Source organism: Phalaenopsis equestris, unplaced genomic scaffold (genome assembly GCF_001263595.1).
Source record: "Phalaenopsis equestris unplaced genomic scaffold, ASM126359v1 Scaffold000906, whole genome shotgun sequence".
Classification (NCBI taxonomy): Eukaryota; Viridiplantae; Streptophyta; class Magnoliopsida; order Asparagales; family Orchidaceae; genus Phalaenopsis; species Phalaenopsis equestris.
In genome coordinates, this window is record NW_018165345.1 from 183835 (window position 1) to 196853 (window position 13019).

At 34.1% G+C, this 13019-nt stretch overlaps 1 protein-coding gene across 1 annotated transcript in view; it reads right to left on the minus strand.

Moving 5' to 3' along the window:
- Positions 1 to 6201: 6201 nt before the first annotated feature.
- The window catches only part of LOC110032287 (adagio-like protein 1), a 26394-nt gene continuing 19576 nt past the window's right edge, over positions 6202 to 13019 (minus strand). Inside the window, exon 2 of the mRNA XM_020735863.1 lies at positions 6202 to 8112. Coding sequence (XP_020591522.1) covers positions 6507 to 8112 — 1606 coding nt within the window. The 3' untranslated portion in view covers positions 6202 to 6506. The remainder of the gene's footprint in view (positions 8113 to 13019) is intronic.

Sequence of the window (13019 nt, forward strand, 5' to 3'; positions counted from 1 at the left end):
TTCAAAATATTTCCTCATTGAGTTATGTTTTGGTCCAACTTTACGGTTTGATTGAAGTTAATTATGTTTGATTTCTATTTTATATGTTTTATTTTAAGTTTAATTTAAGCATTTACACTGGAGTTATGGTTTGACAAAAAGTGGGTCAACACTATACACTATCATGCTGATGAGTCAGTAAGAGCGCTACTAGCATAAGTCAATGATGAGGGCAACAAAGCACTTCATGTTATCTTAGTCGGTGCTTTATCCCCATCAAAGCATTGTCGATCAAAAAGCTTTACTTGGCATTGGTATTTGTAGTTCAAAAGATGAGACATTATATGTTGTCTCATCGTATTAGTTAGACCTCAATGGCAAATCCCTCGCAATATTTGATGATTTGTTCCACGATGGCACTCATATTCCGCTCGTTTGCAGCCCTATCAGCATATAAAAAAATAATCCACTTTGCCCGGGCTTAGCACATGTTCGGCTCATTTATATTTTGAGCTCAAAAAGTGTGTTATGTTTAACGAGTTGAGCTATTCATGAATAAAGAGTCGTTTTGACAGCCCTAATCACATAGCCATAAGATGTTAAGGGCTCGTTTGGGATAGCTTATAAGTGCGGGGGAATTTTTGAAAACGTTGTTGTAACGTTTGAATCGAGTGTTTTGCCCGTTTTTTCAAAAATGTGGTTCTATGTTTACACTAAACGCAGGCCGCAGATCGACCCTCACGGTGGACCCGCGGGCTGCATTTCAGGATAAGTTGTTTATCCATAAGCTTATCCCGAAACGCACAAGCTGCCCCAAACGCACCCTAAGGATTGGGGCAAGATTTAAAAATTATTGTTTATATCAAAACATCATTTGAATCTAATTTAATAATTTTTATTCTATTTCTTAATTAATGCTTTTAATTGATTATAAATCTCTGTAGCCTAGTAGTCAATTAATTTTTTTAAAAATACTAATCATCAATATATATATATATATATATATGTGAGAGAGATACAATATATATATATATATATATATATCAAGATCAAGATAATTAAAAACAGAAAAATTTATCTATAGATTCTATGCAGATAAATCCCATTTATCAAACATGGTTACCCTACGTTTTACAATGGAAAAACTACTATTTCCTTTTTTATAAATTTTAGCAATTCTTGACATGTTAATAATATAATTTTATTAAACCATGAATGAATGTTAAATTAACTGGAATTTTTCTTAAAATTATTTTTTTCCTTAAATTTGCTTTTACCATGTGGCATACAGTTTTGTTGCCTCAAGTTCAATCTTTTTACATCCTCCCAATTATTCTAATTGCTTTCCTAAGAATTTCCATGTTCATGATTGTCGAGTATGTCCTTAGACTCGTCTTCGCTATTTAAATCTTAAAAATCATGCACAACATCTTCTTTTTCGTTCCACAATTCATTCTTATGAGATTATATTTGCATATCCCGAAGGAGATAGAACTGTAAAACAGAATAGAAGTATATTATGCATTCGTAAATATATGATTTTAAGTAAGGTTTTTAAATAAAACTAATTGTTATGGAAATCATATGATGATTCTAACTATACTTATTGCCTGTTGATCATGCAATTACAACTGCATGATTTATGTAAACTACATTCCTTTGGCCCCCTACATTCAATTCAGAAGAGAAAAATGTTCTCGAGGACTCTTATACAAAAAGTTTCTATCTCAACTCCGAGAAGATAAGTGGTTCATTTTGTTTCTCTACGAAATTCAATGATTCCGTTTGTTTTCATGTTGGTGATTTCTTCTATGAATTCGGCGGGTCGTCCAGCCTTCCTATGGGTTCCCCACCGACCCACTGACACATCAACCCAACTAACTTTGGCTGGTTTATTCAAAATTTAGCCCATGGAACCGAATTAAATGGTTATTTTTCCCTTAAAAAAATAAATTGTTATTTGATTCATATCCTCATTATTGTATTTTATTTTGTGTTCACTCCTTCAAACCATCAGAGAAGCTTAGGGCCTATTGTGAAGAATTTGCTGGGAGAGGTTCTGACTTCTGAAGGCTCCTGTGAACTATTGAAAGGGGGCAGTTACATACAGACCATATATATATATATATAGAACACCTAAATTCCTAACTTGACCACTATTAATAAAATTTTAATATATAAAAGGGAAATACATCTTTTCATACAAAAATTTATATTACCAAAAAAGCTATAAATGTAAATATAAATTTTTAAATATTAGATAAGTATATACATAAGAATTTTATGTGATATGGATGTATTAAATCAACACAACACATTTACTTTATTCTGTTTTTTTTTTTTTTTGGGATGTTCTATGTATCACATTGCCCCAAAAAACATCATTATGTTCTACTTAAATTCACCATTTTCAAACTGTAAGCTTTCAAGTATTCTTTTGTTTCCTGCCTTCATGGATTCTTAATTTGAGAGGAGTGCTACATTAAAGTTAGTTTTATTGTCTTGTAGTCAAGCACTATGACTTTTTCTTTTTTCTTAAACAATATTTTATATTCTGAAAAAAATATTAAATGATCCTCTCACAGTTTGTCTGGGGTTATTTTAATCTTATAATCTAAAAAAGTGCCAATTTAGTACCTTAATAACTCAAAAATGGTCTCTAATGAGGGCTAAAATAATCGTCTTTATGCATTAATTCAGCCCGTATTAAAGGAGTACGAAGACTATAGTGGCACTTTTATAGACTTAAAATAACCCATAAAAATAGTCAGATTATTTTGACACTTCGCTTTTTATGTTTTGCTTTCTCTCAGTCACATTTTGACAAGTTGATAATATTATGATTCATTTAATAAAATTGTACAAATACTATTAATGTTATTAATTGTAAGATTTTCTCTATAGCGTCTTATTCAGTGTAATAGTTTTATTTAATTCTAATAGGTTAAGATCGTTTTTTAGACAATATGTCCAAGACTTTTTAGATCTACCTCTGACTTAAACATAAATTGAATCTAAAACATCTCTCCTAAATGAATCATCAAATGGTCGACGTTTAATGTGACCAATCAGCTAAGACAACATTCTCTAATATTTTCCGCCGCTAGAGCTACATGAACCCTATCACGAATATATTTATTTCATATTTTGTCTCTAAGTATTAAGCCACTAATCCACCTAAGCATTCTCATCTCAACAATACTTAACTTTGGTATATGCTTCTCTGTTAAAGTCCAACATTTTGTGCCATAGAGCATTGAAGGTCTCACCACCATCTTATAAAATTTTCCTTTCAATCTATGTAGTACTTTTCTATCACACAACAGGCCTAATGCATTCCTCCGCTTCAAAACTTGAATTTTGAAATAACATCTCAATCTATATCACCATCACTTTGAACGACAGATCTGAGATATCAAAAAAATTCACACCTTTTAATGATTAGATCACTCATAGTTACAACTCTGCCACTAGAGCTACTATTACAAAAAGTACATTCCATTTATTCAGTTTTAGATCTACTCAAATGAAGGTCTTTAAACTCCAATGTAGACCTCCATAATTTAAGTTTTTTTCTTGAATTATTTCTCTAGTCTTATCCACAAGAAGGAAGCATACACCAAGATACATCCTCCTATATATATTCAGTAAAAGCATCCATAACTAAAGCAAAAAAGATATGGTTTTAAAGCCGAATCTCTGATATAATCCAACTGAAATGGGAAAATACTATATCAATCCTCGTGTTCGAACACAAGTAATAGTTCGAGTATACATATTTTTAATGACTTGAATATAAGTCATATCAGCATCTTTATTCTCTAGAGCTCTCTAAAGAACTTCTCTTGGAACCATAATGTAAGCTTTTTTCTAAATCAACAAAAATCATATATATATCCTCCTTATTCTCTGTACTTCTCCATCAAATATCTCAATAAATATATAGCTTCCATATTAGACATGCCTGGCAAAAATCCAAATTGATTATGAGAAATCTTTGAATCAAGTCTTAACCTATGTTCAATTATCTTCTTCCTCAATTTTAAAGAACGACACGTCAACTTAATTCCTCTATAATTTGCACTCATGCACGCCTTCTTTATTATAAAAAATGGGGACCAAAATACTCTTTCGCCACTCCTCAAGCATCTCTTTAGTTTTTTAAATAATAATAAGAAGTTTAGTAAGCAAAGAAATTCTCTAATCACCTAAATACTTTTACATTTCAATTGAAATATCATCTGGTCTTAAAGACTTTGCACCCTTGGTTCTCTTTAAAGCCTCCTAAACTTCTTTTTTACTAGTGCGACGATAAAAATAAAAAATTTTATTATTATTAACGATATTAAGATCACTAAGATCAATCATATTTTAAGAAACTTCATTAAAAGTTTATCAAAATATCTCACATACCTATGTTGAATATCTTCCTCTAAGAAAAGCATTTTTTTTATTTTCATCTTTAATACACTCTACTTGAATCTTTACTTTTTTTCTCCTTATTTGGCTAGTTTCTACATATATTTTTTGTCCTCTTTAGTATATAATCAATTATAAAAATCACTAAAAGTAAAATTTTTAGCGTCAAATTACTCTTTTAGACTCCCTACGAGCTACCTTATGATTTTCCCAGTTTTCTAAGTTTTTACATTTAAATCAATTTTATAACACTAATTATATTTTATCTTTTCTTACACATTATTATTCTACAACCAACCGTGTTTATTTATAAAAGTTTTTATTTTTGATTTTCCAACTACATCTTTTGTTATTTATTTAATAGTACTTGTTACTTTATCCCTCATAGAATTTCCTTCTTCGTTCATATCCTAAATCTTGTAAGCTTGAAGTTTACTCATAAAAAAAAGTTTAATTGTTTTTTAGGTGCCTTTATCTAATTCTATTATAATGTTTTTTATATTATTTATTTAATAATTTTTCATCTTAATATCGAGAAATAATAATTGATTTTGCATACTTAAATTTTCACTTGGAAAGACCTTACAATAATTATATTCCAGATAATTTTTTTTTTCTCATGAGAAAATAATCAATTTGTATTTTATTAGGTCCATTCATATAAGTAATAATATGCACATTTCTTTTCTTAAATAAAGTATTAGTAATGAAAATATCATACGCTAAAGCAAATTCTAATATGGTTATACTTTCTTCATTAATCACTCCAAAACCATAGCCATCATGAACATTTCTAAAATCTTCATTCACTCTACTAAAATGTCCATTTAAATCTCCTCCAATAAAATTTTTTTCTTCAATAGATAATCATTTACATTAATTCTTCTCAAGTCATTTCAAAGTTTTTCTTTTTGAACATATATCTAAACCTACTTGAGAAACAAAAGCACTTATAACATTAAAAATCTTACAATCAACAACAATCTTTAAGGTCGTAATTTGATCTCCAATTCTATTAATTCTTACAACCTTATTTTTAAACTCTTATCTATAATGCCACATACACTATTTCTAGCTCAACTCCTACCTGAATACCAAAATTTGAATCTTAACCTATCAATCTCCTTGGTATTTTCTCCAGCACATTTACGTATTTGAATACATACGATATTTATTTTCCTAAAAACTATAATATCAATCAATTCTATTAATTTAGTTGTGAGAGTAAGTATATTCCAAAATTCTATTATAATATTAATTTCACATGCTAACTTCTTTACCTGCATCTGTCAGTAAATGTGAGAACTTTTGCTTGTTTGACAATACATTTAGGTATTGGTGTAGCGGGTCTTACACACATTTAACTATATTCATGTCACACATTTAACTATATTCATGTCATATAATACATCGCTTTTAGGGTATTTAATGAATTCATGTCATGATTTTTTTTATAACGTTTATCGCGACTGTCAGAGTGCCTAACACAACCCTTAAAAAAATTAAACAAATAGAAAGAATCTGAATCTGCGCTGGCAGGCCTCAGGCGCATCCAGGCTTTCACTTTATGATCCTTCAAAAAGAAGATCACAAATAACAGGTAGAAATGAAACAGTAAGAAACTACACTGTCACACACGATGCATTAAAAAAAAATGCTTCAGAAATAGTGTGACGTTTACCAATTTCTGCAATGGTAATACAATCAGTGCTTCAACTAGCAATTTGCTTGAAAAAGTTTATATAATAGATGGATGGATAGCATCAGTTCTTCAACTTCAAAAGAAAAAAAAACAACATAGCATCAGTTCTTCAACTTCAAAAGAAAAAAAAAAACAACAAAAAAAAAAATCAAGCTTTCAGAGCCCCGTACATTAGAAGCAACAGTTGTTATATGCTGCTAGAAACGTAAAAAAGGCAACAAATAAACAAGCAGATCATGAACAAAGTGAATCTTACAACAAGGACTCAAACCCATATACCTTGGCCACACATTTTTCAGCTGTTTTGATCAGGTCCAACATTCGTCCAATCAACCCAACATTCCGTGCCACGAAAACCGAAGGTCGTTGTTTCTGTAGTAAGAATATACAGGTCAGCTGAATCATTTCAGGAGTAAGAATTTGCCAGAGTAAGTTCATGTAACTCGCTTAGCATCCATTCCTCTCCTGTTTGACCGCCAAGCACTATAGCTCTTGTTCCTCCTACAACACAGGTACTATGTCCCCAAGCAAATCGAGGAGGTCGACCAGGCACATTCAGTATCCTCCAAGTTGGTTTCTCCTCCGTCGGGTCCAGGAGATATAATTGGGAAGCAGAATGCAGGCCAGCCACTGAGCCGCCAAAGATCAGAATTCTTCCACCAGGCAAGCTCACCGCAACATGATCAAGCCGAGGCGGCGGACCAACCCCAGCAGGATTACCAGCACCCGGCATTCCACTTCCAGTTATATACCTCCACCGTGGTTCGTCTTCGCTTAGATCCATAGTGAAGACATCACTAGACCGCAGCCGTAGTGGCCCACTCTTAGCGAGACCACCAAACATCAATATCTTGCCACCATCATATACAGAAAGGGAGTGGCCTAGCCTGGAAGGAGGTGACCATGAGACAGGTATTTCTCTCCATACAGGTTTCTCCATCATGAGGTCTAATAAAAATGTATCGCTGAGAAGCACGCCTGAGTCTGCACACCCGCCAGAAACAACCAGCTTTGTTCCATCCAGAGTGCATGAGCTGTGCCATGACCTTGGGAGCGGAGGAGCAAGTCCAGGGATCTCCCTCCATGCGGGATGCTTTGCATCCAAGTCTAAGATGAAGACATCGTTGAGCAGGCCTTGTCTTCCACAGCCACCAAAAACTACCAGCCACGACCCATTTAGGCAAGACAGAGTATGGCCCCATCGTCCAGGTGGAGGTGAGCTTACTTTGACATGCCTCCACTCTGGATTGCTGGAGTTCAGATCTAACACAAAGGTGTCGTTCATTGGTTGCATGTTCACTCCTTCCCCGCCAAAAAGAACCACACGATTTCCCACAGCACATGCGCTAAAGTTGCATCGAGATGGCTCCACTGCACCACCAACCGTTAATCTTCTCCATGCTACAGCTTCAAGCGTGGTTAGTTCCCTCGCAAGCCTTCCCCAGCCTAATCTTTTTGCTCCAGGCACAGTTTCTAAAGCACGAGTTGTTTCACTTCCCCATGCATTCTGGCAAACCATTCTCCAAAGATCCTCATCCTTTGAAAGGAAGTAGAGCCTTTTGCACACAGAACCAACAGAAGCAATGTCTCTGGGGGACAACCGTGAAAGGATCTTCTGACACAAGACCTCATCACTAAGCTGAAACATACCATAAAATTCACGACAGATGTTTCCGTGCACAGCTGCGATGGGACGATAAATTGAATGCTCGTGTGTGGAACGACTGATGGGTCTCATACTTTCTTTCTTTAAGATGCCTGGCAAAGGACCTAAATCAACATTGGCTTCAGTGAAAACTTGAATGCCAAGAAAATGAGTGGTTTCATTATCCTCATAAATTGGTGTTAGCTGTAGCCTGTTCATCAATGGAGACCCATCCTTCCTAAAATTCAATAGATCGCCCTGGAAAACTGTGCCATTTTCAAGACATTTTCTAATTTCAGATACCACTCTAGAATCCACCAACGGATGCCTCCTTTGAGCAAATGGTCCCCTGCATTGTAGAAACCGACTGTAGAAAAGAAAACCAGAAAAGGCATATATTGAAGGCAAGACCTGCAAGCTACTAAAAGGTGTAATTGCCAAAGCACACACAATGAAGAAGTCTGCTGTATTGATACAAAATTCCAGTGACAACAACACATCAAAAAAATCTATAAGTAATGGCAACATGCTATTTCTAAATATTTCAAGGAAAAATCAATATAGTCCACAAAGAACCTTACACCCTAAGTTTTCTCCGTGGACACACCTTTACACACTGGTAAATGGAAATAAAAAAGTGAAGAGGACATTTCTGTTTTGGCAAGAGACAACTGCGAAGAAATTTGATGCCTTAGACTGTATTTTTGTATTAAAAGATATTTCAAGAATTTAATGTGAACTACAAATAATAATAATAATAATACATGATTACATAATATAAATCTATGTATACTTTTATAAATACTAAAGACTAATTGAGAAGATATAAATTATACAAGATAACTAGAAAGTTAAATTAATATGTTATGATAATTTTTACTCAGTGAATTCGAAGGATTAACACTTTATTGTCAAAATTTTATCAAGTTTAATTTGTTTGAAAGAAATAGTTAAATTTATATTTTAAATTGAAGATAATAATTACTTATTAGAGATAAAATAATAATTATTAAATGATACATTAAAGGCAATTTGTCTTCTATTGATAAGAATAACATATAATAAATTAATAATAATTATTTATGCATTTGACTATAGGTTTTCATTGAGAATAAGTTGAAAGAGCGATTAGCAAGAGAATCATCAGTGATTGAAGTGACTACTCATAATTTTAAGCAATGGTAGTTTTTTTTTTTTTTTTTTTTTTTTTTCTTTTCAAACCATTTTGCATTAGTAATTATTGGTACTTGTACAACTTTTATTCTAATTGGTATGTTTATTTCGTTATTTGTCACATTGTTATGAATACAGTATTTTTGAAGCTACTTATTATCATGCACTATTTAATTATATATATATATATATATATATATAACTTCTATTTGTATGTTTGATTATGTTGAAGTTCACCTCTTTATGGTACTAACGTAGGAATGTTAAGATACTTGTGGACGTAAAAGAAAAGAAAATAATGATACTGATGTATTTTCATTGGTATAAGTTTAGATGGTGCTACTATGATAATTGTATATAGATGAAAAAAATATTGATATGTAAACGATACAGTAAAACAGTTAATATTTACAATCACCTTTAATAAGTATATTAGATATCACAAACTTCCAAATACTTTTAGATTGATTTAAATAAAGTTTAACTAGCATGCATATAATCTTCTTTATCATAATATTGTTAGAGTTTAAGAATATGAGTATTCACTGACTATAGTTCCCTCACTATTGTTTTAAACAAACATTTTCAGTTTAATTAATTGATTAAAAGACGAGCAATATTAAGGAAAATATTTATAGAAGTCGCAGACAACCAAAAATAAGATAAATTTAATTGTATTAATTTAATTTATTTTATATAATGACTCTTTAATTTGTTAAATGTTAATAATAGAAAATGAGTGTAGAAAATTTTAACTTTCGTCCGATTGTTTGCTCCAACACATACCATTGGTGTCATTAGCCTAGTAACAACTAGATATTGCCCTTCACTTTGCCAAAAAACCTTGGAAGAACAGAAACCAGATAGAGCACTTTCTCAGGATAATCGGTTGGCAATGGAGGATAGAGTCTATTGCTTCAGCTCCTACTCAAGTTCAACCAAGGTAATGTATTCGACCTCAAGTTTATTACGTTATTAGTAAAGAGCTCGAAGAATCTCATGTTGATGTTGGAACTACTATGGATTGATGAGTGTTAAGTTTTATCGCATTTCCAAAACTCGCTTTCTAAAAAACTAGCTTTTTCTAAGGACCCTCTTTAGCTTGGACTCGGGCTTATGTTGTGTGATAAACTCGTGTTGACTTCTATTTTTTTCAGCATAGTTCGTGCTTAGGTGATGGAGATGGGGCCTGAGGATGATAGGGTGATTAATTAAGCTGAGTCTAACTACCTGTGTGAGGATACTTCATGCGCGGTGCAATCTTTGTGTGGAACCTAAAGCCACTCAGATATGTGCCTCTCTCGCTGCTAGTTATTGACCTGGGAAGCACTTCCTCCAGGCTCTCTTTCCAGGAGGGTGGTGGTGGTCTTCCAAGCAAAGAGGATGTCCCAGAGAGGAAACTCTCAAGTGAAGTGGCTGCTCTGGAGACACCAATGCCAGCTCATCCAAAGGATCAGCATAAGAGAAAGAAAGTGTTTGTGAGAAAAATGTCTGCTTTGAATCAAAAGCTGGTTGGCCTGCAGCAAAAGGCCCTCCATTCAATGGGACACACTTGTCGGTCAACTTTTTCGATGGATTGATTTATTTGAAAAATATGGTATATGAAAATAATTTTTGAAATTTAATTTAATATAAAAGATATATAGTTTGGGTTTTGAAAGTAGTATGTTTTAATTTTTGAAAAATGAGACCAAATGGATCTCATTCGTCCAATAGTTTGCATAATCGTGTCTGATACCGCAAATACTACACCCTCCCGAAAGATAAGTGTAGACCTCGGCGATAAACCCAATCTTACAAACTAAGAGATTTGTGACATTCATTTGATCTGCGAACTTTTTTATGTATGACCGACAAGTTCCCCTATCTAATACAAAGATTAAATAGAGTTTATTTTACCTGGGTTCCAAGTTCCCTATAGAGGCAAACCCCTATAGTTAATTACATCCCAAGTGACGGGAGTCACTTGAGAAAACTCTCGATAATGATCAGTGGTTCTAGTCTTCAAGAATTCAAAGTTCAGGTTTTCACGGTAGGACGTGGAAAGTCAAATGAGAGTGGCTCAAATATGAACAATTATTTTAGGAGTCCAAAGGATGGAACAAGTAGAGGATGTCATAGATCCTGAGGAGAAACCTCAGTGACATCCCGGACTATCCTACTGTGTGGCTGCATTTTTAAAGAAGATGTTATTTGAATGTTCAATCCTGCCAACTTTATTATTTGGGACTTACATTTGCATAATACTCGATTATGCAAATAGCCCCGAAAGAAAGGAGGGTTTACGTCGTACCACACAACAACCTCGGAACCTAAAGCGAGTTAGGACTCATGTCGCGCAACATGTTTGTACAGGATCCTAAAAAGGGAGAGTGAGGATTTACGTCGCGCTAGGCGAGATACCTCAGCGAGCTACCTCGAAATCCTATGGGTTGTCATTATGCTAGGAAGAAATAATGTTGAAGAAGATCCTCTTATTGCTTGTTCCAAACTCCTCGTCATGCTACCCACGAAGTTGGCTCCAAGCTCTTGTCGTCGCGACGGCTCCAGGGTTTAAGTGTTTGGGATTGGTGATTTGTGCTTCTCAGTTTTTGTGTCAATGTTTGGTTTTGTTTTGTTTCAGTTTTGGTTTTGCATGCAGAATAAGCAACTCGCAAGTAAATAAAATGTGCTTAAAAGGTAAAATGCAGTAAAGTAAAATGCTGTAGATAAACTGTAAAAGCGTACATGGGCATCTGCTACTGTTGTGTTATTAATGTTGCGAGCATAGCATGATTTGCAGGAGATTTAAATAAGCTTGCAAAAAAACTAAACACGACGAGAAAACTCAGCACAAAAGTCAGAAAAAACGAGTCGTATAAATCACAAGCAAACGAAACCCTTAGCCACATATGAAAGATCAGGACTGGGTATAAGACCTTGGTGAAAGTAGGGGCTCAAAGCTGGGTTGTGTGCTTCCCGACCTTGAACAGGAGTTACCGACCCAACAATCTACAGAAGGCAGTTCTTAACCTCAATACAAGTGACTAGTCGTGGACCTTTATAAATTTTCATAGAAAGATTTTCATGCAAAAGTTATTATTCAAGTCTTTTTTTTATGCAGAGTTCTTTTAATCATGCAAAAGAAATTTTTATTTTATTTTTGTAAAAATTTTGTAAAGTTGTACATCCCACAGACTAGTCACTCTAATCGTGCTAGAACTACTGACAACCTAAGAGTATCGGGGGCCGATCTCACCAAGAATCGGCGAATAGTATCATGAATCTTTCTCTCTCCCTTATTGAAGATCCTTGAGGTAGGAGATATTATTCTAATAATCTCACTTCACATCCCTCGTTTAAGCACACATAAGCAATATCGTCATCGCCCTCTCCACTTAGACCCTAGACTTATCCTAATCGGATGATCCATATATGGCATTAACAAATTTCTCCAATTGTTTTTATTGTAGGTTAAGTCATTGAGGGAATTTCACTGTTGATTTAATTAAGGAAGCATGAACTACGTCTCGGTGCATCCTAGTGTCTATTGTCTTGATCAGGTTGTGAATCAGGGTCAAGTGTTTAGTTTTACTGTGCATTCAAGGATTAGGTGAATAGACTCTTACATAAGGTATGTTCCTAAAACCTTGGAAGGTTACACTGCAGAGATTAGGTAGATGGGCTCTCACCTAAGGTGTGCTCCTAAAGACTAGGAAACCTACACTGAGGATTAGGTGGATGAACTCTCACCTAGGGTGTACTCCTAAAATCTAGGAAGTCTATGCTGAGAATTAGGCAGATGGGCTCTCACCTAGGGTGTGCACCTAAAATTCTAAGAAATCTACATTTAAAAATCTACATTTAGGATTAGGTGGATGGGCTCTCACCTAGGGTGTACACCTAAAATCTAAGAGGTCTACACTGAGGACTAAGTGGATAGACTCTCATTTAGGGTGTGCTTCTAAAGTCTAGGAAGTCTAAACCGAGGACTAGGTGGATAGACTCTCACCTAAGGTGTGCACTTAAAGTTCTAGGAAACCTACACTTTAACTTATGCTTAAGGTGATTTAAGGTTTTCTATATCTTCCAATTAATTAAATCATCAATCCCCATCTTTAT